The 27,245-nt window shown below is 44.6% G+C and overlaps 1 protein-coding gene across 9 annotated transcripts in view; it reads left to right on the top strand.

Moving 5' to 3' along the window:
• Positions 1 to 21,868, top strand: part of LOC106563328 (ankyrin-1) — an 82,479-nt gene extending 60,611 nt beyond the window's left edge. For 4 of the 9 annotated variants that reach the window (XR_006757642.1, XR_006757645.1, XR_006757644.1 and 1 more), the window contains exons 18-42: positions 561 to 659; positions 958 to 1,056; positions 1,359 to 1,457; positions 1,680 to 1,772; positions 1,929 to 2,001; positions 2,208 to 2,228; positions 3,405 to 3,528; positions 3,669 to 3,732; positions 3,828 to 3,940; positions 4,368 to 4,592; positions 4,832 to 4,986; positions 5,178 to 5,389; positions 6,278 to 6,482; positions 7,447 to 7,543; positions 7,828 to 8,056; positions 8,213 to 8,341; positions 9,525 to 9,644; positions 14,012 to 14,096; positions 14,796 to 14,870; positions 15,122 to 15,253; positions 15,419 to 15,574; positions 19,457 to 20,108; positions 20,333 to 20,938; positions 21,124 to 21,215; positions 21,648 to 21,868. Coding sequence is in view for 2 of the 9 variants with exons in the window: in XM_045689959.1 (XP_045545915.1) it covers positions 561 to 659; positions 958 to 1,056; positions 1,359 to 1,457; positions 1,680 to 1,772; positions 1,929 to 2,001; positions 2,208 to 2,228; positions 3,405 to 3,528; positions 3,669 to 3,732; positions 3,828 to 3,940; positions 4,368 to 4,592; positions 4,832 to 4,986; positions 5,178 to 5,389; positions 6,278 to 6,482; positions 7,447 to 7,543; positions 7,828 to 8,056; positions 8,213 to 8,341; positions 9,525 to 9,644; positions 14,012 to 14,096; positions 14,796 to 14,870; positions 15,122 to 15,253; positions 15,419 to 15,574; positions 19,457 to 20,108; positions 20,333 to 20,489; positions 20,852 to 20,938; positions 21,648 to 21,722 (3,576 nt within the window). In the remaining 7 variants the exon portion in view is untranslated. The remainder of the gene's footprint in view (positions 1 to 560; positions 660 to 957; positions 1,057 to 1,358; positions 1,458 to 1,679; positions 1,773 to 1,928; positions 2,002 to 2,207; positions 2,229 to 3,404; positions 3,529 to 3,668; positions 3,733 to 3,827; positions 3,941 to 4,367; positions 4,593 to 4,831; positions 4,987 to 5,177; positions 5,390 to 6,277; positions 6,483 to 7,446; positions 7,544 to 7,827; positions 8,057 to 8,212; positions 8,342 to 9,524; positions 9,645 to 14,011; positions 14,097 to 14,795; positions 14,871 to 15,121; positions 15,254 to 15,418; positions 15,575 to 19,456; positions 20,109 to 20,332; positions 20,939 to 21,123; positions 21,216 to 21,647) is intronic. The other 5 variants (XM_014128845.2, XR_006757648.1, XM_045689959.1 and 2 more) reach the window with 5 other exon arrangements.
• The last annotated feature ends 5,377 nt before the right edge of the window (positions 21,869 to 27,245 follow it).

Raw genomic sequence — 27,245 nt, forward strand, 5'->3', positions numbered from 1 at the left:
TTGTACAGGGTTTGAGGCAAGCTTTCAGGGATAGCTAGCTGAGTTGTACAGGGTTTGAGGCAAGCTTTCAGGGATGGCTAGCTGAGTTGTACAGGGTTTGAGGCAAGCTTTCAGAGATAGCTAGCTGAGTTGTACAGGGTTTGAGGCAAGCTTTCAGGGATAGCTAGCTGAGTTGTACAGGGTTTGAGGCAAGCTTTCAGGGATAGCTAGCTGAGTTGTACAGGGTTTGAGGCAAGCTTTCAGGGATAGCTAGCTGAGTTGTACAGGGTTTGAGGCAAGCTTTCAGGGAACGCTAGCTGAGTCGTACAGGGTTTGAGGCAAGCTTTCAGGGATAGCTAGCTGAGTTGTACAGGGTTTGATAGACCCATGGTAAGATAAAGTGTTGAGGGCTACAGGGCATGATGTTTCGATCGCTGGGTCAAACCGGTTACCGGAATTACCTACTAGTATGGCATGCGTGTTTTGACGGTGCACTGTGACTCAGACTGACTCAGAGCTGGTTAGTGAACAGACTGACCAGCAGCCTACTGTATTCATCCTGTTCCCCCCGTGTCTCTCAGAATGGACTGACCCCTCTGCACCTGGTGGCCCAGGAAGGTCACGTAGGGATAGCAGACACCCTGGTCAAACAGGGGGCATCAGTCTACACAGCCTCACGGGTAAGACATGCTGCATGATATCAACCAAAAACCTCGGAATACAGTGTACAAAACAGAAAAGTGTAATGTACACTTTTTTGTTATATTCAGTAGAGTGGGGTTCAGAATAAGCAGTACAATGCACCACATGCTATGACGACATGCGATTTCCAATACTTTCATACAGCATCCACACTCTCTCAAATTCCAATAATATATAATATTTTACTGGCAGGACTGTTCAAGGTACAACAGAGCCACCAAGCTGTTTATAATGAGGCCACTGAAACACAGCCCCCCCTCTCCATCTCTCTTTCAGATGGGCTACACAGCGCTTCATGTGGCCTGTCACTATGGCAACATCAAGATGGTGAAGTTCCTCCTGCAGCAGCAGGCTCATGTGAACAGCAAGACCAGAGTGAGAAGCTGCTGCTGCTAGTCTCCTTACACGTGGCCTCTATTAGTGTGGCTCTGCCCTATCTCACGTCACCGACGCCTTCAGGCTGCTGTCACATCACTCCCATTACATTAGATTGGACATGGAATTCCTATTGAATAATGGCTTGTCAATGTCAGCAGTCTTGGTAAGAGGGTTGCATTTACTTGAACACCCTTTTTCCCTCCCTCTCTCTCTCTCTCTCTCTCTCTGTCTCTCTCTCTCTCTCTCTCTCTCTCTCTCTCTCTCTCTCTGTCTCTCTCTCTCTCCACCCCGCTCTCTAGGTGGGCTACACTCCCCTGCACCAGGCCGCCCAGCAGGGTCATACTGACATAGTCACCCTGCTGCTCAAACACGGAGCCCAGCCCAACGAGATCACCACCGTAAGTACATCCTTCCTCCTCTCTCCTCATCCTTCCAGTACACCCTTCTCCTCTCGTTCTGCTCTTCCCTTACTCTATTCTCTTCATCTTCTCTTCACCTGTTCTTCATCTTTTCCCCTTATTTGCTTTCCTCGACTCATTTCTTCCATCATGCTTGCATCTACAGCCTTCGTCTGGCGTCTGATCTGTGTATCTCCTGTCTGTCTCTGTTCTCTGTGGTAGAATGGGACCTCTCCTCTGGGCATTGCCAAACGACTGGGTTACATCTCTGTCATTGATGTGCTGAAGTTGGTCACCGAGGAGGCCGTTTCCGTGGTGAGCAGCACTTCTGGTTCACATGGTTACTAGTATATTTGCGTGTGGTGTGAAACTCTGAGCTACAGAACAGTACCATGTTGACTGGAATGACATATTTGAGCATGTCAGTTGATATCACTCATTTCTCTCGCCTTCTCTTGATGTTTTTCACAGATCACCACAGAGAAACATCGGATGAGTTTCCCTGAGACAGTAGATGAGATATTGGATGTTTCAGAGGATGAGGGTAGGTTGGGGCTCTCGAGACGTGTTCATTGTTAGCGTGTAAGGCTTTCTGTAAAAAATAATACTACTGCCCACAAGACTGGCAGTAGTACCTATTTGGTTGTGATAGTCAGCCCAGGTTCAGTGTCATGGAAGAGGACTGAAGTCTATCTCTGTTTGAACCTAGATGACTAGCCTAAACAATGCCTTTTCCATTTGTTTTTGTAGGCGTTGCAGCGCTAACGTTAGGTAGGACTGTGTCTTTATCTCTGCTTTGTCCGGTCGTTCGGTGGCTCGTAAAATTGCGCCTCCATTGCAAGAACTTTCTCATTCTCTAATCCCTATCAGTCTCCCTTTATAACCGTCTCTCTCACTCAATAATGTTTCCTGCTATCCTCTTCTCAACATCCACCCAGTAGCTATCTTCCTCTCTCTCTCTCTCTCTCTCTCTCTCTCTCTCTCTCTCTCTCTCTCTCTCTCTCTCTCTCTCTCTCTCTCTCTCTCTCTCTCTCTCTCTCTCTCTCTCTCTCTCTCTCTCTCCCTCTATGCTCAATGTAAACGACCATGTCAGTGTTTCATTGGCATGTGATGTGGTCATGACATTTTCCTTTACCAGTGTTAACAACACCTGTCCATGGATTCTTCATTGACTGGACTACATCCGAATTTAGAAAGTAGAAATACTGTAGAACAAGAGAAAAATAGAAGAAAAAAAACCGTTCTGCCACTGAGGGATCCAGTCCTGCAGTGCTTAATTGATCAACAGACTAATTACACAGATACAACTCCAGCTGAGAAGCACTCAAGGATCAGCGCAAACACAGTGACTGTGTACACCCATATGTAACTGCTTGTAGTTAACCTTTTCCAGTAACCAAGGCATTCTCTCCCATACAGAACTCTCTAACGGGCATGCTCACTATGCTGTAACCAGGTGCCATGCAATGAGTGTTTTATTCTGTGTTGTCAATCGTAGTGTTTTTTCCCATTGGTCTCCATTGGCTGTGGTTGTTGTCGGTTTGACTCCATTCCGATCCGAAACTGCTTGGCAATGTGACTATATATGGTAATGGTAGGATGGTGGCTGGCAGTGGAAAATGGAACAGTCTAGACCACATGTGTCAAACTCATTCTACGGAGGGCTGATTGTCTGCGGGCTTTCACTCGTCCCTTGGACTCGATTGAAGAATTAAGGTCACTGATGGGTAAGGAACTCTCATCACCTGGTTGCCTGAAAGGAAAAGCCAAAAACCAGCAGACACTAGCCCCTTCATGGAATGAGTTTGACACCCCTGGTTTAGACCTATCAAGTCATTTTTCTCTATTCTCTCTCTCTTTCTCTCTCCATTCTGCGCCTTTGTTTTTTGTTCCATCTCTCTCTCTCTCTCTCTCTCCATTCCTCTGTCGTCTCTCTGTGCTCTGCAGGTGATGAGTTGCTGGGGATGGATGGTGCTCGCTACCTAAAGCTTGACGACCTCAAGGACCAGGATGATGATTTCCTGTCCCCTAAGAAGACCCTGAGAGACTTTGAGGGCGGCCTGGGCACCACGTAAGTGACAGCGCCAGGGTCGAACTGAACACTTTGTGTGTCAGAGTCCAGTCATCTGAGGATAATGTGAGGGAAATGATTTTCCACCACATTACTCTTTGGCCCAGTCACTGTTTTCTCTTTATTTTTTTTTGCCGCAGGCCCTACTCTCCTGCTATTCCCAGAATCCCATGCGTGTCCCCTGAAACTGTCCTGCTTGAGGGGGTAAGATTAAAGGATTTATTCATTTATCTCATCAAATGCAATTGTTAATGCAGATGATTAGATTGTGCTCTCTCTTTCTCCCTCTCCCTCCACAGCACACCCCTGTCCCCTTGCCTAAGGAGTATGATGAGGACTCTCTGATCCCCAGCAGTCCTGCTACAGAGACCTCCGACAATGTTAGCCCAGTGGCCAGCCCCATACACACAGGGTCAGTTTACTACCGCTACAACCCTGTTCCTGGAGAGCTACCCTCCTGTAGGTTTTTGCTCCAACCCCAGTTTTAACTAACCTGGTTCAGCTTATCAACCAGCTAATTATTAGAATCAGGTGAGCTAGGTTAGGGTTGGAGTGAAAACCTACAGGACTGTAGCTCTCCAGGAACAGGGTTGGAGAGCCCTGCTCAAAAATGCTTACGCACTACAATACCTACACACCCTATTATACACAATACCAACACATTACATAATGAATCTGCAGCTTATTTTCTATTTCTTCCATTCAGTGTGATTACATTCCTTTAACGAGGTCACTATGACCGTTCATGATTTAATTTGACCAGGATGAACTTGAATGAAGCACGGTCGGATAGTTATTCTCTCAATAATTAATGGTGGTTCTCATTGGTTGCTGGTCAGGTTCCTGGTCAGTTTCATGGTGGATGCCCGGGGGGGCTCCATGCGTGGCAGCAGACACCACGGGCTGCGTGTCATCATCCCCCCTCGGACCTGTGCTGCCCCCACCCGCATCACCTGTCGTCTGGTCAAACCCCAGAAACTCAACACCCCACCCCCGCTGGTAGAGGGAGAGGGCCTGGCCAGCCGTATCATCTCCCTGGGGCCCTCCAGTATGCAGTTCCTAGGGTGAGTACGGGCGTGTGCCCGCTTGCGTGCTTGCATGTGTGTGTCTGTATCTCTGTATGTCTGCTTGTTTGTCAACCTGTATTTGATTGGGCAGTGAGGACCTTGCATTTCTCTTATTACCCAGTGGCAGTGATAGTGGTGATTGTAACAGTGTAGGACCAATCGTACAGTAATCGTAATAGATTCCAATAGTAATAGCATGTATAGCATTCTGATGTAGAGTGGTGTTATCTCTATAGGCCAGTGATAGTGGAGATTCCCCACTTCGCTTCTCTGGGTCGAGGGGACCGGGAGCTGGTTGTTCTGCGCAGTGAGAACGGCTCTGTCTGGAAGGAGCATCGCAATCGCTATGGCGATGAGGTGCTGGAGACCATTTTGAATGGCATGGATGAAGGTCAGTGTAACGATGATAAATGTCACCCCTCTACAGTAGAGCCATGTTTATGTACTGTTATGTCTAAGCCCTCGTATGTAAGCGACAGTATATAATTTTACTGTGACAACGATGTTATACACACAAAAATATATGTAGCTCATTAACATAATCCATACCCCTTTCTCTCTGCCGCCCCTCTCCTTCCTCAGACCTGGAGAGTCACGAGGACTTGGAGAAGAAGAGAATCCGCCGCATCATCTCCACGGACTTCCCCCTCTACTTCGCTGTGGTGTCCCGCGTCCAGCAGGAGAGCGACCTGATTGGCCCAGAGGGCGGTCAGCTGGCCAGCATGCTGGTCCCTCATGTCCAAGCCATCTTCCCTGAGACAGCGGTCACCAAGAAAGTTCGACTGGGGCTGCAGGTGAGGAAGAGGAGAAGGACGAGGAAGAGAGGGGGAGATGCATGCAGAGCGATGCCTTACCTTACCCACTGGGTTATGTGAATAGAAAGGCAGTTTTTCATGTTGGCTCCCTAGGAGTGAATAGACTATGTCTTGCTTTCTGCACTGCTCTTCCAAAGACCTAGGGCTGTATTCAGTCAACTTTGATTGAATGAGACATCTTGTCAGGTAGCTGCTCTGTTCAGCTCACTCAATCAGTGCTGTCTGTCCTGCCAATCAAGCAAGTTTGGCACCACAGCAACAATGGAGCTGGCTAATGCATAACACTGACTACAGCATATAGAAACTGGCAGTCAGGAGTGCTGACTACCTCCATATACTGAAGCTGGATTCCTTTTATTTTTCCACGAGCAAAGATTGTGTTGTTTTACTTCTTACTGCGTCCATTTGTCCCATATCTCCTAATTATAATTTTGTGTCTGTTGTCCTTTGATTTAGATGTTTTGTGTACTGTATTTGTGATATTGACTTTTTGCATGTATGAATGTGTTTGCTTTGGTTCATTATTGTCTTTTTCCTTTTTCCTTTATCCAGCTTTTCATCATACTTCATTTCCCAGAGCTAAATGAACTGATATTCAAATGTGCATGGCACTTGGTTTGGTGTTACGTGTATGATTGTTTATCCATCGGTTAGATGTATGTTCAGGTAGGCCTATGTATTATGTTGTAATAATATGCGTTTGTCTTAATAATAGTTTGTTGACTCTGTTCCAGAGGGTGAGTAATGTGAGACAGAAAGTTTTAAGTGTTTTCTGTTGTATTCTTACCTTACGTTATTGTTATACATCACTTGTCCTTTCTTTTCTCTCACTCTTTCTCATCTCCCGTCTTTCCTCTCCCTTTTCAGGCTCAGCCTATCCCAGACGAGCTTCTGACTCGACAGCTTGGTAACCAAGCAACCTTCAGCCCAGTGGTCACGGTCGAGCCACGACGACGCAAGTTCCACCGGCCAATAGGATTACGCATCCCGCTGCCCCCATCTTGGAGGGAGAGTCCACGTGACGCTGGGGAGGGGGACACCACCAGCCTGCGCCTCCTCTGCAGTGTCATTGGTACAGTCATGCATGGAGTTTACTTTATGTCCTTGACATCTGGTTCATGGCAAATAGCATTAATTGTCAACATAAGTGAGTGTTAGGACAGGGGTGAAGGGGACAGAACTAGTGCTGAAAGCTCCACACAGTAGTGGGTAAACAGGTAGTACAGAAGGGGGCTAATCACACACCCCTGGGGTGTTCAGGATCAGCGTGGCGGAGGTGTTGTTCCCTACCCTCACCGGCCTCGACCGGAGCATGGGGGGGGTCTCAAGCAGTGAAATTATTACTAGAATTATAATTGTTTAATTATGCCCAGCTCATGAGGCCACTTGATGATGTGAGGCCTGAGGCAACTGCCTAATGGTAAGTCAGCCACTGTGTGTAATTTAGCCTATTAAACACAAAAATTATGTTTCAAGTGAGAATTGATACCGAAAAATAAAGGAAATTATTACCTACACCCAAATGTTTTTGAGCAAAAAATGTGTGTGTAGTTCCAGTAATTAGCTACACCACTACATGGCTAAAAAGTAATTAACTACTGAAAACACTACTTAGATTTGAATTTTGTTTAACTACCGCCAAGCTACTGCAGAATGTAGTTCAATTTCTAGTTGAACTACATGTAGTTCACTACTCCCCAACACGGATTCTCACATAAATATTCCTCTTGCCCAAGTGGGATACCACAGTGTGTAGTGCAATGGCGATTCATTGTCCGTGTATCTGTTGGGGCGGTATGTAAATTGTCGGGTGTCTACCGTGTCGGGTAAGGTGGAGGTGACATGTCCCTGGACTAGCCTCTCAAAGCACTTCATGATGACCGAAGTGAGTGCTACGGGGCAATAGCATCACGAGCCCAGACAATCTTTTATGAAAGAGAGTTGGGAAAAGTAACAGGCCTCCCAGGGGAAAGAGAGAGATTGAGAAAGTGGAAGTGTATAAAAAGAGAGAGATGAAACAGCCCCTTGTCTCCCAGGTGGAACAGCACCTGCCCAGTGGGAGGACATCACTGGCACCACCAAGCTGTTGTACACCAACAACTGCGCCAACTTCACCACCAACGTCTCTGCAAGGTGAGTCCTAATTCACACCCTCCTTTAGATGTTATACCAAATGTATGAGGAAGAACACCAGTATACTACTTTACCCTGTGCATAATAACCATTTGCAACCTCATCCTGTGCCAAGCCATATTGAGTTCCATCCGCTTACACTATGCAACAGCCATTAATCCATTAACTGTACACTTCGACACATAAAACAGATGCACACACACAAACAGCCACAATCTCTATCGACTATCCCTCAACCTTCTCTGTGCGTCATCTCTCCCCCTCTCCTCTCGTCCTCTCCCCAGGTTCTGGCTGGCAGACTGCCCCCGCACAGCTGAGGTGGTGACCTTCGCCAACCTGCTGTACCGGGAGCTGATGGCCGTGCCCTACATGGCCAAGTTTGTAATATTTGCCAAAATGAACGAGGCGCGCGAGGGCCGCCTACGCTGCTACTGCATGACCGACGACAAGATGGACAAAACCCTGGAGCTGCACGAGAACTTCAGCGAGGTGGCCCGGAGCAGGGATATAGAGGTCAGCAGGGGTCAGTGGGCGAGGGGTTTAGTGTGTGTGTCAGTACATTCTACTGTCTTTAAATATGTTCACATAACTCAGACATTTGTGTGAATAATCCATGGAAGTCAATGGAGGATTTGTTTTTCTCTCGTGACTCTCTGTCGCCCCCCTCAGGTGATGGAGGGCATGCCGCTGCACCTGGAGTGCTCTGGTAACCTGGTGCCTGTGAGGAAGGCCACTCAGCAGCCACGCAGCTTCAGCTTCCAAGCCTTCAGAGATAACAGACTGCCCGTTTCTGTCAAGGTCTGTCTCCCTCTCATTGTCTATCTCTATTTTTGCACTGAATTGTGATTCAGTCGATTTAATTGAAGTGTCAGTCTATCAAACTGTCTGTTGGTGTATTTGACATGTTATTCAGGCAGGTTTTGCGTTGAATTGACACCCGGTCAGTTGACAGTCGGTTGGTCTTTCGATCCGGTCTACATGTCTGTGTGTCTGACGGACTATTGGTGTTTCTGATATGTCGGTGTGTGTCTGTCATTGTCTTTCAGACATGTTTGTGTGTCCATCTATCCGTCCATCTATCTCTTTACCTTTATATATGTTCATTACAATTGTTGTGTATCTTCTCCCATCTCTATCACTCCATCTCTCCATCTGTTTCAAATCTTGCAATTTTTTTGTATATCTGTTCAGCCTGTCTTTCTATCTTTCTTTACCTGTGTGTGCATACCTGAGTGGCAGACATCACTTCTCTTTCACAGACCACCTGTCTATCTGTCTGTGTGTGTGTGTGTCTGTGCGTGCGTGTCTGTCTGTCTATACATCTTGTCTGCCTACCCATATGTCTGTCTGTTTGTCTACCCATATCTGTCTGTGTGTTATGTCTGTCTGTGTGGCTTTGAGTGTGTGTGACGTGCGCTTCCGTCTTAGTCAGTCTCAGACGAGTGCCTTGTGAAGTATTCTCCATTGTGGTGTACCTGCCGACTCTACCTAGCTGTAACTGTGTGCACGTCCTTTAGCTCTTTCACCTTCTTGCCTGCCTGCCAATCTTGTGGCCTGCCTGTCTGTATGTCTGTCTCACTGTCTCTCTTTCTCTCTCTCACGGTCACTCTGTTACTGTCTGATCTGACAGACGCCCAGGTAATTGTGCAGGTAAATCTCTCTCTCTCTCTCGCCTGCCTATGGACTGCTTCCATCTCTTCCCTCTGTGTTTCTGCTCGACAGACCACCACTCTGCAGGTTGTCTAATTCCCCCTTTTCTCTCTTCTTCTTCTTCTTCCCTCTCTCTTTTTCATTACTTTTCACCCTATCCTCTTTATCCTTCATATCTGTTCTGCTTACCTCTTCTTACCTTTGTCATTCTCTTGTGTCTCTCTTCCTCGAGTCCACCTCTTCTGGTCTTCCTGTTCCTCTTTTTTGGCTGTCTTCCTCTATTTCTTTCCCTTGTATCTCCTCTCGCTCTATCTCTCTCTGTGTCTATCAGGTCAGAGACAGCAATAAGGAAGCCTCTGGGTTCCTTTCTTTCCTGCGGAAGTCTACCAAGTATGAGGATGCACAGCACGTGCTGTGTAACCTCAACATCACCATGCCACCCTGTGTCAAGGTACACACTCATGAATGCTCACACACAAACACACACGCACACACACTCCAACCCACTCTCTCATATTCAGAACTCCCACATAGTGAAACCATATTTTCACATGTATTAACTTAAGTACTTAAGAAATACTTCAAAGTATTTTTATTGAAGTTGTTTTTTGGGGTATCTGTACTTTACTTTACTATTTATATTTTGGACAACTTTTTCTTCACTACATTCCTAAAGAAAATGTACTTTTTACTCAATACGTTTTCCCTATCACCCAAAAGTACTCGGGACAGGAAAATGGTCCAATTCACACACTTATCAAGAGAACATCCCTGGTCATCTCTTCTGCCTCTGATTTGTCGGACTCACTAAACACAAGGATTCGTTTGTAAACTATGTTCGAGTGTTGGTGTGCCCCTGGCAAATTAAAAAAACACTAAAATGGTGCCGTCTGGTTTGCTTAATATAAGGAATATGAAATTATTTAAACTTTTACTATTACAATTGATACAAGTATATTTTTGCAATTACATTTACTTTTTATAAAGTATGTTTAAAACCAAATACCTTTAGACTTTTACTCAAGTAGTATTTTACTGGGTGACTTTCAATTTTACTTGAGTCATTTTCTATTAACGTACCTTTACTTTTACTCAAGTATGACAATTGGGTACTTTCTCCAGCTCTGAAGAAGAGGCAAACAAAATCAAAACCCACACCAAACTCAAAGACAGGAGAAAACCAATAAGTAGATCAAAATGAAAGCAGGGAAGATCAGACAAAGGATTGCTTGTCTAGAACTCAAAATGGGGCACGCCAACTAAAGGTGTTAACCCTCTGTATCTATCAAGACCACTGGAACACTGGGCCAGCCACTCTTAAATAGCGCCTGGGCTAGCATAGGTGAAACGCCTTCCCATTAACGAGATGGCAACCAGCACAGGTGTAACACATACTGACTAACGAGGTGACACCAATCGGTGCGCCCTACATGCTAATGGGCAATACGTGCTAAAGTCCAACCTCAAAGCATAAATGGACAAACGAAAACTCCACATTTAGTGATATCAAATTTGCAGTTTCACATATAAGAAAACTCCACATTTACTCCAATGTATGTAAACAAGGTAAATGTAAATAAACGCTGTATAGCCTAAAATGTAATTTTGATATCATGGATGGTCAGTCCTTGCATCCATAACATAGTATATGGATTTGAGATTGGTTGCATTTCACCAGCCCCATCCCTCAGCTTTTTACCAAAGCTGTGGCTGGGAAAACACTTTGTTAATGTTTCAGTTAAGGCAATGTTTCCCAAACTCAGGACCACAAGGGGTGCTCGTTTTTTTTTTGTTGTCCTAACGCTACACAGCTGATTCAAATAATGAAAGCTTGATGATTAGTTGATTATTTGAATCAGCTGTGTAGCGTTAGGACAACAACAAAAAAAACAAGCACCCCTTGTGGTCCTAATAAACACTGAATTAACAATTTCCGCTTTAAGCACCTTTAATAGGGCAATAGTGTTATTATATGGTACAATCCTCTAGTGAATGAGTTACTTTGGTGCCATTTATATCAAGCAAAACTATTGCAAACAAAAAGAATGATGTTGAAAGCAAAACATAAATCCAAAAGTATTGATATGAAAAATAAATATTGCAAGGAAATAATTTATAAATGCGAGAGCAAATTGCAAATGGACGCAATTAAATTCCTGCAATTTTGTTTGATTATGTTACCCTGGCCTTTGCTTTCGCTGCCTTTTTTACAGTTGCACGTTTTGGCACATTCATTCCAGAAACATAGCACCCTGTATCCCACTGCTGTTTTGCCTCTGAAGCTAAGCAAGGTTGGTCCTGGTTGTCATGTTGTTTTGTATGGGTAGGACTACCAAGGTACAGAAAAATTACAAATGAGACTACATAAACCAGTGGTTCTCAAACCTCTTCTCTGAGACCCCCAGCCGGTTCATGTGTTTGATCTATTCCAGAATTAGCACACCTGATTCAACTTGTCAACTAATCATCAAGCCCTTGACTGGGGGAATCAGGTGAACTAGTTCAGGGCTAAAACAAAATTGTGAAACATCTGGGGGTCCCCGAGGAGAGGTTTGAGAACCACTGACCTAAACCGGAACAGCCATCTCAGTAACGGGTGCAATAAGTCTAACTGCTAACAGATTGGATTTGTTTAGAAAAATGTATGTTATTTATCTTTGTGTAGCATAAAATCTACCTCCAAAAAGCATGCAGGAAAATATGATAATATTTGGTTTTTGAGAGTGTGTGATTATTGTACCTTTATATTCAGAATATTGGGTACAGAATTGTACCATTATACCCTAAAAGGTACCAAACAATACCATTTGAAATCATATGTGTACCTCTGAAGGTTTTTTATATTTTTGTACCACTGGGAACAATGCGATATACCCTGACCATACCCCTTTATCTAAGAGTGTAGAGTCATTCATTTTATGGAAATTATGAATGGGTTGTTTTTCTGCTTTAATGTTGCTGTTGATTGATTGGTTCTCAGTCGACAAAGGGTGTTGCAATATCTCCTGGGAAGCTATGTCTGCATCTTCCTCAGCTGATGCATGATCAGTTAAACTTTGAAGGCTTAAAAAAGACCAACATTAAATACAGACTGTAAAAGATACTGTATCTAAAAAGAGACTAGTCAGACTATTGATTGGCGGTTCAAAAGCAAAGATGAACTGAATATTTTTATGTCCCATTGCTAATTTAAGCAAAACAATTGTTTGATCTCAAGTACAGTTTTGTTTCCACTAATGTAATAGTCACAAAAGCAGCACAAGAAACCATATGGAAACATTTCCTTAGACAACCTTGGGAGAAATGCATGTACACAGAACAAAAATAAACATGCAACAATTTCTAAGATTTAACTGAGTTATAGTTTGTATAAGGAAATCAGTTAATTGAAATAAATTAATTAGGCCCTAATTTATGGATTTCACACGACTGAGGATACAGATGTGTTGGTTATAGATTCCTTTAAAAAAAGTTAGGGGTACGTGGATCAGAAAACCACTCAGTATCTGGTGTGACCACCATTTTCCTCATGCAGCACAACACATCTCCTTCACATAGAGTTGATCAGGATGTTGATTGTGGCCTGTGGAATGTTGTCCCACTCCTCTTCAATAGCTGTGCGAAGTTGCTGGATATTGACGGGAACTGGAACACGCTGTCTTACACGTTGATCCAGAGCATCCCAAACATGCTCAATGGGTGACATATCTGGTGAGAATGCAGGCAATGGAAGAACTGGAACATTTTCAGCTTCCAGGAATTGTGTACAGATCCTTTCGACATGGGGCCGTGCATTAGCATGCTGAAACATGAGGTGGCGGATGAATGGGACGACAATGGACCACAGGATCTTGTCACGGTATCTCTGAAATTGGCATCGAAAAAAAATGCAATTGTGTTCGTTGTCCCATACCATAACCCCACGGCCAACATGGGGCACTCTGTTCACAATGTTGACATCAGAAAACCACTCACCATCTGCCCGGTACAGTTGAAACCAGGATTCATTCGTGAAGAGCACACTATTCCAGTGTGCCAGTGGCCATCAAACGTGAACATTTACCCACTGAAGTTGGTTACGACACCAAACTACAGTCAGGTCAAGAGCCTGGTGAGGACAATGAGCACCCAGATGATCTTCCCTGAGAAGGTTTCTGACAGTTTTTGCAGAATATTTTTGGTTGTGCAAACCCACAGTTTCATCAACTGTCCGGGTGGCTGGTCTTAGACATCCCGCAGGTGAAGCTGGATTGTGGCGGTCCTGGGCTGGTGTGGTTACATGTGATCTGCGGTTGTGAGGCCGGTTGGACTTGCTGCCAAAATCTCTAAAAAGACATTGGACGCGGCTTATGGTAGAGAAAGGAACATTCAATTCTCTGGCAACAGCTCTAGTGTACATTCCTGCAGTCAACATGCTAATTGCATGTTCTCTCAAAACTTGAGACATCTGTGGCATTGTGTGACAAAACAACACCTTTTAGGGTGGCCTTTTATTTTCCCCAGCACAAGGTGCACATGTGTAATGATCATGCTGTTTAATCAGCTTCTTGATATGCCACACCTGTCAGTTGGATTATCTTGTCAAAGGAGAAATGCTCAATACCAGGGATGTAAACAAATTTCAGCACAACATTTCTGAGAAATAATCTTTTTGTGCGTATGGAATTTTTTGGGGATCTTTTATTTCAGCTCATGAAACATGGGACCAACACTACATGTTGCGTTCATATTTTTGTTCAGTATGTTTCAGAGATAGCAGTACCCATATCTAGTCAGTGATGTGTGTTTTTGTTACTGTGTCCATTGTGTGTGGTCCAGGTTGTTGGGAGTGAGGAACGGAGGCGAACTCTGACCCCGTTGGCCCTGAGGGAGCGCTACAACGCGCTGAACGAGCCCGGTCTGGGTAAGTCTTGCCATGCCTCTCCAGAAGCCCTCTCCCTCATATACATTAGTACTGAATTACCTGTTATGGTTTGCATGGCGCTGGCGCTGGTCGCTCCACTGCGAGTCCTGTTAGCATGGCGGATATTTAGCATTTACATTAGCGCTGGGAATGGGCAGGTCCTTGCAGTGGAGCCAGACAGAGGAGCCCTCTGATTGGCCCATGGTAGATGAGCAAAGATAGGAAGGAGTGCTCATTGGTTACATGGTGAAGATGAGAGCTGGGCCTTTTCTGTCTATCTGAGCACGGCGCTGCTACCTTGCACCTCAGTTCCCTATGGTTTTGTTGTTCTAACAGAAGGGACTGGTGTCTGAATGAATTCTTCTCTGCCTACCTCTAACCTACCCTGCCTGTAGTTTGCTAACACATAAGGATTGTATGGGCAAAAACACAATACTCTGTGGGTAATACATATTCCCTTCAACAGACCAGTGCTTTTTGTCAAGGTAAGTTAGCTATTATCTCTTTTAATAGCAACTGATTTTAGTGGGTTTGACATATTGGATAATATCCTGTATTGAGTAACTTGATCAAATCTGTAAAAATTATACCTTTTTTTGTGCCGCACTGTTTGCACCCCTTACGCAGTGTTCAGTCGTGTAGTTGTGATTGAGTCCTACATTTAAAGTAGATGTTCTGAAGTTATCTTTTTTTCCTCAGCTACAGTGAATGCTATGGAGAGGACCGAGCTCAAGATCTCCCTCATATCTGAACAGCTCGGATTGAGCTGGGCAGGTCAGTGCTCCTGTACATGGCTGTTACTCCCGTGTGGCTCAGTTGGTAGAGCATGCCGCTTCCAACGCTAGGGTTGAGGGTTTGATTCCCACGGGGGATCATTACGAAAAAGTATGACAATGTATGAAGTCGCTCTGGAAAAGAGTGTTGGCTAAATGACTCAAATGTAGTAATGTATGTACAGTTTACTATGTGTGGTAAGATAAACTTAGTTATGTATATGACATACTGAATACATTTTTCTCTCTCAGAGTTGGCGCGGGAGCTGCATTTTGGTGTGGATGACATTAACAGAATCAGGGTGGAGAATCCTAACTCCCTCCTGGACCAGAGTTCAGCCCTGCTCAACCTGTGGGCTGGCCGGGAGGGCAAGAGGGCCAAGAGTGAGTCTGTCTATCCGTCTCTCTCCCTCTCTCTCTCTCTATCTCTCTGTCTCTCTCTCTGTCTGTCTGTGTTACTACAGTCCCCCACCTCTTCATTCCTTAACTTATTTTCTGACCCATCTCTCTCTCTCTCTCTCTTCTCTCCTTCCGCTTTCCCTCTGTCAGTGGAGAGTATATATGTAGCTTTGAAGAACATTGACCGTTCAGACATTGTGAGTTCCGTGGAGGGCCAGCCACAGGCAGGGGCCGGGGCCTCAGAGGAGGGGGCCTGCAGACTGGTTGACCACGACTCCACCCTGCTCTCCCCCAGTATTATCAATGGTAAGAGACACATACAGAGAGGTGTGTGTACACATACACACACACACACATACACACAGGGGCGCAACTTTGGTTTTAGAAATGGGGGGGACATTTTTTTTATTCCACCAATCAATGGAATCAATAGTATGTATATACCACACTTGCCCCTAGTAATGTCAGGGGTTAAAACAAGATCAATGAGAAGACCATTACTCTTCCCAAGTGTATGGGTAACACAGATTGAACCATATCTCTGTTGCTCTACAAGAGATCACGGACACAGGTCGTCCACCTGTAGTCTACAAGCCACAAGTTATTAGGCATCCAATTTTCAGAAGGGGTAAGTGGTAATTGGGCTGCATGGTTGATTGCTGCGGATGATTCTCAAGGGATTTTGATTAAAGTCTGAGAAATGATGCAATTTCCATCATAACCCAGTGATATGTCAGCATGTAAGCATTTCCTTACTGCATTTTGTTGACAGCCATTGTTTCAGTTTTACTGTTCTGACACCTCATGCTTTAGACCTGAACATAAGGGTCTCACATGACATTATACTTGAAGACGGATGTTTTTGAATTTGCACAGTCCTTCACATTGAGTTAATGAGGATAGGCTAAAATATACATCTTAACTGTGTTTGGGTTTAAGTCTGGTATATGGATGAGTTGGTTATGCGTGGATGTGTGTGTGTGTGTGTGTGTGTGTGTGTGTGTGTGTGTCTGGGATGAACACTCCCCTCCTAAGTGGCACTAGTACACAGTTTGTGTGCTCTGAGCCTCCATACCTTGTTCCTTTGTTACTCCCCTCTGTCTCTCCTAGATCTGTCCCCCTCTCGCTCTTTCTCTCTGTGTCTGTGACATGTCATCTCTGCTGCCCAGCCGCCCTCCTCTTCCTCCTCACAGCTCTTCCTCTTCGACCTCTGACCTCATATCGACCTCATGTTGACCTCCTGGGCCTCTCCTCTCTCCTGTCATCTTATTTTCCCGCGTTCCCGTGTTCAGTCCAGCGGGACCCTCACCTCCTCTCTCGAAGTAGCTCTGTGTCTATGCATGTGCATGCTGCCTGCCTCGCTGTACCTCTCTCTGTGGCTCGCATCAGGGAAAGTGTCTTTCTCTAGGTCTGGGAGGGTCAGTGTTGATGTCGGGTGGGGTGGAGGGGTATCAAAATAAAGGCATTGCTGTCCAAATAAAGGTTTGCTGTTTTGGTATAAGAACTGTGTATTTGCATGGCATGCTTTCTCTATGACTATTTCTCTATGTGTATTTTACTTTCTCTTGTTTCTCTGTTTTGTCAAACTTGTTTTAAATGCTGTATTAACACCTTCGATCTCAGTCGTTTTCTGTTAACTCTATGGTGTTGGTTGTATGCTAGGGTGACACCCATGGTTGACTGCACAGCACATAATGTTCTCAAAATAATGTAGCTGGGACATGACAGCTTTGTCCTTAAGACAACGTTGTCATAATGTTACAGATACATTGTTAGAATGTTATGTGCTCGCTGGTGTGTTCTGTGGTGTGGTGTGGTGGAGTGTGTGAGCCTGGGTGTGTGTGTGTGTTCCCATGTACAGTGACCCTGTGAACTGTGGGTGTGTTTTCATGTGTCTCAGTATGTTTGCGTGTGTGTTGTACATAAGTGGATAGTGTTGTGTGTGTGTGTGTGTGTGTGTGTGTGTGTGTGTGTGTGTGTGTGTGTGTGTGTGTGTGTGTGTGTGTGTGTGTGTGTGTGTGTGTGTGTGTGTGTGTGTGTGTAGATGTACAATCTATGTGGAGTTGCTGTGCTTCACTATGTGTTGTAGCGTAAGTGTCTTTAAATTGGGAGGTACATTAAGGACTAACCCAGATAAACCATCATCATTCAGACTCATTTCTCCATCATCCACCTCATTCAAAGTGCATCTCTACCCCTCATTATCCTCACCTCTACCGTCTCTATACTGTACCATCTCTATACCATCCCAGAAACACACACACACACACACACAGACTGACACACTTTTACAGTTATACTATTGTCCGTAGGCATAAACACTGAAAGAAATGAAGCCACACTTCATTCAATATTCCAGTGTCCATGAACACTTGAGTTCCTTCTTCACCTTATTACCACCTACAACACAGACAGACTCTCAAGAGAGAGATATACAAAGGAGAGACAGTGGAAGGCGTTTTAAAGGTAGACACAGTGAACTGATGTCGCCACGAGCAGCACCGCAGATATTGAGATGAGCGAGATGCAAGACTTTGCTCTCACACAGTCACACACAGTATCTGCGCATGTGCACGGGTTCGCTTCACACTGTTACAGCGTGGTAGCCACGTGACCAAAACAGCAGAGAAGTTGAGCCTTGCGCGTCAACATCTCAGTTGTTACGGAAATTGACCCACTATGCCATATCGCTGAGTCTACCTTTAAGATAGACAGAACAGAGAAAGACACGCATGATGATGGGAGACAGACGGACGGATGGATGGACAGATGGCTGGACAGACAGACAGACAGACAGACAGACAGACAGACAGACAGACAGACAGACAGACAGACAGACAGACAGACAGACAGACAGACAGACAGACAGACAGACAGACAGACAGACAGACAGACAGACAGACAGACAGACAGACAGACAGACAGACAGACAGACAGACAGGAACTTACAAGCAGAAATGCAGGCTCTATTTACAGCTTTGCCTAGAATTAGAAACGCACATAAAAGCATATTTACACTGAAATATAGATCAATAAATCCAATCAATTTCACAACATAAACCTATTTTTGGAAGTAATATTGTGTTTGTGTGTGTGTGTGTGTGTGTGTGTGTGTGTGTGTGTGTGTGTGTGTGTGTGTGTGTGTGTGTGTGTGTGTGTGTGTGTGTGTGTGTGTGTGTGTGTGTGTGTGTGCGTGTGTGTGTGAGTTCTGTGAGTGTGTGTTGAATTTGTGTGTCCTGTTTGAGTATGTAATGTGTGCGTGTGTGTGTGCGCTTGTGCATATGTTTGTGTGGAGGTGAGTGCAAGTGCAAGCAACTTCCAATTTTCCTCAGCAGAATTGGCAGCCTCCTGACCCTCTCACTTGTGATCTGGTTTGGAACGATAATGGAATTTGTATCCTGATATCTCAATGATAATAGTATCACGATAATCCGTTTTTATCACGATAATAGTCATCGAAAGGACACTTTATCAGACAATAAACCCTTTTTGAGGAAAGTGGACAGGTTTTTAATCTAAATGTTGTTGCCAACAGCCAATTTAGAGCAATTAAAAATTATATTGCGATAACATGGACATAATGAAATTCAATATCATAGGTATCGTTGAACACGTTTATCATGGTAAATTGGTAGTATTGATTATCGTGCCAACCCAATTGACCCCAAGCACCCCACTTTCTTCCTATCTTGGATGACATTTTCAACCTTCTAACACTACCCCTTTCCCACAGAAAATGGACACGACTCCATTTCCAACCCCCTGTTCCCTAACGTAACACATGCTGCTCTTAGGGGAACGTAAAACTGCTTCCTTTCCACACATTCTCTCCAACAGAACCACTGATGGATCACCAATAGATCAGTGTTCATCAAAATCAGTGTTTTTCATGGAAAGTCAGACAATGCATAACTAAACCCTGGGAAAGTGACTAGATGTTTTCACTACTACCGATTCCAAGAAGGTGCCAGTGAGTGTGTGTGCCTCCTTGGAACTGAAAGTAGTGAAAACAAATATTGTCACTTTCTCTTTCCCAGCATATTTTGACACTGGATAGAGCCGCTCTGTTTCCTGCAGAGAAACAGTCCCACTACACCCACATCCCTGTCTAACCCTCCCCTAACTCCCCCACCCCTGCACCTGCGTGGTGTTAGTCTCCCTCTCTCTTTTATCTCGCTTCCTTCCCAGGTTACGGACTTGTGCAGGAAGAGCTGCTCTCCCCAGCCTCCATGCAGTACAGTCTGCCCTCTCCGCTGGGAGCTGAGCCCTACTGGCAGGAGGTCTCCAGCCTGGAGTGTGCCCCCATCGCCACCACCGAAGAAGACACCCTGATGGAGATGTCAGACGTGCAGGTGTGGCCCTCGGGGGTCAGCCCCTCCCTGGTCACAGTGGAGGACTCGTCCCTGGATGGCAGCAGCCGGGCGGATGACTCAGAGGGGGCCACCCTGTCCCTGCCCTGCAGCCTGGGGCGCCCCAGCAGTGGGGCCAGTGGCTCCATCATGGAGCTGGAGGAGGAGGAAGAGGAGGAGGAGGAAGGGGAAGTAGAGGAGGAGGAGGAGGCGCGGCAGGAGCTGGCGGACAGGGACAGGGTGAGGGCCAGCGGCGCCGTGCCAAAGGTCAACCTGAATGGCCAGCTGGGAGGTCAGAGGTCGGAGGGCAGGAGGGGGGAGGGAGCAGCATCAGTGGCGGGCAGCAGTGTGACTGGAGGAGGAGCGAGGGGAGGAGGAGGACTAAGACAGAGTTCAGAGGAAGGGCTTTCTGTTGTTGCAGGGCAGCAGGTTTACGCCCAGCTGTGTGAGATGTCAGGACTGAGCCGAGCCATGGAGCACAATGGAGACAGGTAAGACTCGGTCAGGGGTTCAGACTGGTCTAGCCAGACAGACCTTATTCTCTGTATGTGTGTACAGAATCCATACTCAAAACTCAATCCATTGTGGCATTCTCTTTTTGTGTCTTTTATCTGTCTGTCTTGTTCTCTTTCCTACTCGTCTCTGTCGCTCTGTCTGTCTGCTCCTCTTTCTTCTTTGTCTCCTTGTCCCTGTCTCCCTCTCCCCTCCCTCTCAGGGTGGTTGGGGGCGGTGCGTTCCAGCCGTACCTCCCCAACAAGGACTCCCTGCGCGGCTGGGCAGGGTCGCAGGCACCCAGGCTGCCCCGGCAGAGTGTGGAGACGCTGATGATGTCACCAAGGTCTCGTGTACCCCAAGAGGCTCTGCTGACACCGGTGTGTGACATGGGGGCACTCGGAGGTGCTGTGCAGGCACCTGTTTGGGACACAGCCCTTCGACAAGGTGTTGGGCTTCTCACAACAAGAGGCAGGGCTCCAGGTTGTCATGCCGACCGACCACCTGCCGCTTCCTCTGCCTGGAGGAGGGACTTCCTGTCCATACCTGCGATAGATCGGACAATATTTTAATTGGGTTTCAATCATGAAAATTCCAACCATCAAAACCCACATTTTGACGTTATGCCACGTCATTATCTGAAATTGGCTTAATGGGGCAAAGTTGTGTTGTGTGGTTTGTAAACCTGTGTACTAATGTCATGTGGTTATTTTATGTGTTATATCCTGATGTTTTGACACAGATTGATGCCGATAAAGAGGACTATGCTGTTGAGTTTCTGGCTGAGGAGCAGCTGGTGGACGAACATGGAAACGTTGTCACTAGGAAGGTTAGTTTTGTTCTCTTCTGCACGACTATTTCTCCCCAAAATAGACTCACACGCTCACAAATAGATACATGCAAGCACACATGCACACACACGCGCGTGCTCACAAATGCACATTGCGTAGATCAGTGTTAACTCCTCTGTGTATTTTCTCCTTCCCTGCTCCCTCCCTCCTTGCTGTACTCTAGGTGGGGGTGGATGTGAGGAAGGGTACTCAGTCAGTGAAGCGCACCAGTCTGCGGAGAGTTAAACACTGAAACACACATACCCAGTCCTCAAGGTACGGGACACATAAGCACTTGTGTATATATTGCAGTGCTTGGATAGATGCTTTTAGAAGTATCTATCAAACCCCTCAGAACCAGAGAAGGTTGAAGTTAAACTGGCTATTGTAAATGACAAACCCCTGCACACTACTCCCCTTGCAATAATGTTATGAAGTGAAAGATGAAAGAATCTTTGTTTGCCAGCTCTCATCAGAGCATGGATGGCGAACATTACATTTCATCACTTTTTGAATGGGAATACACCTCTGGTTATCTTTAAGTGTTGTTCATTTTTTAATTTAGTCAACAGAAAAAAAATGGTTTCATATATTGTTTCTTCCTCATCTTGACTGGCTTCCTCTGTCCCTTTCTTTAAATGTGATGAGATTGTAATAGTTCAAAATAATTCCCTTTTTACTGAAATCAGTTTTTTCTCTTTACCGTAGAACCGGACATCCACTGCCAAACCATCCTCCACAAACAAAAAGCCAGGTGACAGAGGAAAACAGGGAGAAGATTGAGAGGAGAGGAGAGGAGACTAGAGAAGACTGAAAGAAGGACTAAGATCAGCAAACAACAAATACAAACACAAAATCATCTGCAGAATGACCCTGGATCGCCACAACAAGAGGAAACGAGAAGGAGATCTACTTGTAGTTTTGTAACATAAAAAAAGATACTTAACTAGAGTAGGGCATGATTTTTTTCTATAAAAACCTCATAAAATCCAACCAGAAAAAAAGCAACAAAAAAGTGCTTCCTGTCAACTGTAATTGCATGATTGACTGCTGGTGCATGACCATTGACCTTTGAACTGTCATTATCTACAAACTGAATTGGTACAAGTTATGGGGCCGACCCAGGACTGACTGGGTCAGGGACGAGCTTAAGGACACCCCCCCCCCCACCCCCCACCCCCCCAAAAGGATTGGTTGGTGTTAGCAAGTTGAGTCTGGTAACACTACTGCCAAAAAAGATAATATTTTTTTCCCTCTTCAGATTGCTATGATACAGTCAATCCAATGCTGAGCTTACCAATGCTTCATTCACTTGGACCCTATTTCCTTGTTATTCTATGTGATATATGCACTATGCTCTGTGGATGGGTGTCTGTGTGTGTCTGTGTGTGTATTTCTACAGCATGTGTTCTCTCGCTTCTGGCTTGGCACTGAGCCGTGTCCTGGTTGGTCAGTGCTCCTGTGATGTCACCCACCGTGCTCCCCTGCTCGGGAGCGTCTCTCTGTGTGTGACGTCTTTCCTTTGTGAACGCGCTTCTCGTGTTTCTTTAGCTCTGTTCACCCCAGTTCCACTTTGTCTGGCTTTGATAGGGACTAGCTTTCTCCCCCTGTTTTAGGAGGGTGTGCTTTATTCAGACAATGGGAATGTTTTTCCAGATGGGAACAAAAAAGAGTTTGTCGCTTGATAGCATTGCGTGGCAGCCAGTGTATTCTGACATTAATGCCCAACACATCCCAGATTTACGGTAGCATGGGGTCCCCTTCCCCTCCTACCCCCCTCCCCTCTGCCATGTTGACACCACACTCCTCTCCAGCAACTCCTGTAGCTCCAACTTAAATCTCTACCCAATCAGCTTCATCCATTGCCCTCTCTCTCTCATTCTCTCTGTTTGCTGTGGCTGTAGCACCTCACGACATCGTCCTTTGGTGGTTCACATTCACTTGTGCTTTTGATTTGAGGGGGTGAAGCAGACAGGGGATTAATGATCAGTGTGAATAGTCATATTTATGGGAAAGAGATGGAGGTAAATGTGAAGGTTTAGATGAGATGCTAGAGACTAGCATAGCTAAGCAAGTAAGGACAGACTGACAGATAGCACTGTGATCGCCCAATTTAACACTGACCCCTGAGCCCTGAGCCCATATACCCTGTACTGTGAACTTATAGAGACACACACACACACACACCTCATAAATGCATACACACACGCATACATCATACACACTGTCACATATCCTTAATACACACATGCACACGCACATACAGTAATTCATTTATTGTGCCCTAGTTGTTATGAGAAGCCTGGTCGGACTCAGATTATGTACTTTGGTGTCTGCCACAGCAATAATATCAGACAAGGAGGGATATATATATATATATATATATATATATATATATATATATATATATATATATATATATATATATATATATATATATATATATGTGTACAGTGGGAGGGTGGGTGTTCTGTATCTGCACATTATGGTAGCATTTAAAGCATTTCTCTCTCTGAAATTGGTGCAGACAAATCAGAAGCATGCATGTATACAAAAGGTACAATCCAAGACGGTATGCAAACAGTTTTCCCCTCACAAATGTGATCCTTTCAATGCATTCACGACTGACATTCAGTAATGCTATCTCCTCTGTTCCTCTGACCTTCATGTTGTTGTATTAGCATGGTGGCACTGCCACCTGGTGTTATAAAGAGGTATCACAGACTAGATAACTGGATTGGAGCAGCAGCAGCTGGGGGGCAATATAGTAAAGGTTTGGGAAAAGGATTTGGTCCAGCACTCAACGTAGCAGATATTACCCAGGATATGCTAACTTCGTACATTGAATCTTAGGAATGGATCTCTCATGGTAGCACTTATTTACTATATATGTATGTACTGTGGTTGGAGTGAATGTGACTATGAATGATTGCGTGAATAGATTAGCGACACATCACCGACACGTATTCCCTGCCAATCAGTGCACATTAAAACCTCATCTGTTATGCCACATATATCACATATCACTTATCGTTCACTCTTATTCCACTCAGGTTTCAGTTCTAGCAGGATCCAAGTTTTGCCCTGTTTTTGAGTTCAGAGCCCTCTATAGAAAGAGAACCATGTGTGTCAACATGAGTCCTGCGGAATCAGTTTGGGGTTGTTGGGTAGGGAGAGGTGTGTGTGTGTGTGTGTGTGTGTGTGTGTGTGTGTGTGTGTGTGTGTGTGTGTGTGTGTGTGTGTGTGTGTGTGTGTGTGTGTGTGTGTGTGTGTGTGTGGTGGAGGGGTCATTGGTAACAGGTGAGGTATAATTATAAAAGGGTAGCATTTAGTTAGGATGTTGGTGGATTCCCTAGGTGAAAAGTCTGTGGTCTTTAAGCCTCACCTCTCCAGGTCACCTAATCTATCTTTAAACAGCAGTGTAGCTGATTGACTTATGTTGCTGCATTGGGTCTGAATAGGCTAATGATGAAGAATAGTGAAACTCTCAATCAGCAATTGATAAGTCAATCAATCTATCAATCAGGTTTTCCACAACAACAAGACACTGATACCTGATATGGATGAGATATAGAGACCATAGTCCTGAAATGTATTTAAAATGGATGTACAGCATGTTTGATTCATCTCAGATGAAGGGGATCTGTGTATGTGGGTTTAGAAGTTTGACAAGATCAAACTGAAAATTAGGCCGGTCCACAAGCCTTTGCACTGTGAGAACTGTAGACTCCGCCAGTGTGTGTGTGCATGTGTGTGTGTGTGCGTGTGGTGTTCAAAAGGTTGACGAGGCGAGGGACATGGTTTTAAAACTAGGGACACAACATGAGGACATGGAAATGATCATGTATTTTAAAGAGTATTTTAAAATTACTGTTGCAAAGAATAGAGATCACCTATACTCCTTTAGAATGGAAACGTGACAATATTAACGCAATATGATATTACTCTGTACTAAGGAATGCAACTGCACACATGCACAGAAAATGTTTTTATGAAAATATATGTATAAATATATGAGAAAATATATTGAATTAGAATGCTATGCACCCTTATAGAGTTGTGATGGATGTTCTTTAAGCATATTAACTATAGTATAGGCAAACGGCCACATCGTGGGGAATGTGGAGGCTTGGTAGGTATTTCAAATTGTTTTCTTTTCTTTTTTATTGTCACGGAGAGAGGAAAAACAAACGTGAATATGTATTCAAGCCTTTGTTTCAATCAGATTCATTCTGACATGAAGATATGTATAGATCATCTACTCTGTACACCAGCTCCAACCATTTACAGAAATGAATAAAGAAAGATGTGAACATACCTGATGTGTTCTCTTACACATTTTGATGTGTTTGAGAATCAAATGTAAATTGATGTACGTTTGTAAATGTAAATTGTAAATCTAGATGTATGTGTATAAAGGTAAGTACATTGGTGCAAACCAGTTATCGGGCAGAGTGGTTCTTAACCTTTGTTTCAAAGATTTAGGCCTACATATTAAGGCTATCGATGTACTCCCACAGGAATATTTAAAACCTCATATTTTTTTAACAATCATAATTCTATCATTCAGTTTACTTAAAGTTATTTAGGCTAAAACTACAACTCCCTGTAGACTCTCCCTTATTTGGTTTATGCAGGATTGACGTCCAGTTTTTTTCTGCCAATCAAAACTGGTGGTACTTTCAACTTTGTTTTGAGGAGCACTTACGCTAAATTATTTTGTAGTAGTATTGGAGGCACGTGGAGGGCAAGGTGATCCGAAAAGATGGAATGAGGAGAAAAACAGTGACCTTTAGATGTGAAATTTGCGCGCTGTCTATCATCTGCTATACGTTTGGTCTTGTTCGAAGGGCATGGTTTACAGCTGTTTGGTAGTTTGTATTCGTAGTTTAAAGGATGTCTTCAGGGGTACTGGGAGTCAAACGACTAGTCAGGCTATCCCGACCACCCGCCCTGTCATCAACGATGTGGCCCTCATGCCTCAAGATTATTCTACAACACCAGCAGGGACACTTTAGTATGACCCCTGGAGGTATGTGAAACTCAATCATAATAATAGCCTTATAGTAAATACCATAATATTATTTTAATAATCGTCATCGTCGTAACAAGGTAGTGAATGGCGGGACAGGGAAGTGAACCCTGGTCAAAGGCGTGAAAGACAAATATCATATGCATCGCGTCAATAGGGTTTACTCACTTGTTGGGAAATGTTTTTATTCCCAACGTAATTTAATTGAAATGAAGTGGAAACAACGTTGATTCAACCAGTGTGGCTCATATAATGGGAAGGGATGTCCCATGCTTCGACTACTCAGCGGTCTAATGGTCACACGGCCGCCATCCCACTTCTGACACCAGTGTAGCGATCCCGGGTTGCTGTCGTGAAAGGCAAACACCCTACACATCATGCCAATAATTAACTCACTTGTTGGAAATTGTAACATAGCTCATATAGGGATGATCGCTACAATAATAATAATAGGCCAAATTTAACATGTTTATTCTTTATCATTATTATTATTCATATCTGGTGCTCATTTGCTTTCATCTACCCTGTTTGTGATCTCTCTTATTCCACCAGCAGACAAGAGTGCAGGCAAAGGTCCGGTGTGTGAGTGTGTGCGCGTGCACGCACGTGTTATATATTAGTCTATCATTTTTATGACTGTTTTCTATTTTACTGCACTGTTTTCATCTTGTTTTTGCAGGGAAGGATGCTCAATTTGAAATGGACATTTAGCCATTTGATGGGTCTGCTGGAGTATTGCAGCCTTGAGGACAACAAGGAACTTGTGTTTTAACTGTGTGTTTAAGCTGTCTCCTTTGTTTGATGAACACAGCATTATAAAATGGATGAAGAGACTGCCTCCTAGTGCTGCATTATTTATCTGCAGTCATAAGAATCGCACAGGAAAAGAAAACACGAACATGCAATATTTCCTCACTCCTTCGTCCATTGAGTTGATGTTATTTACTCATTGTCCTGTCTGAAGGATGAAGCCTTTGAATTATGTTTTAGTGTTCTCCAATAGAATTTTGTAAACCCCAATGGCATTCTCATAATTTGTTGCGGTTAAGTATTGGTGTAGGCAAGGGGTGGTCAACTTTGATGGGGGAGGGGGCTACAAAAATCGGGACTCATCACGCAGTGGCTCATGGGTCTGCATACCCACATCCATACCCACACATTCAGTTAGAGCCGGCCCAAGCAGAATTTGTTGTCTCCCTTCCAACCTCCCCCCAAAAATGTTTTGGGTTTGTTTCAGTTTTAAAGCAAGTTGGCTGCAATTCTATACATTTTGC

The sequence above is a fragment of the Salmo salar genome, chromosome ssa11, assembly GCF_905237065.1.
Source record: "Salmo salar chromosome ssa11, Ssal_v3.1, whole genome shotgun sequence".
NCBI classification, from domain to species: Eukaryota; Metazoa; Chordata; class Actinopteri; order Salmoniformes; family Salmonidae; genus Salmo; species Salmo salar.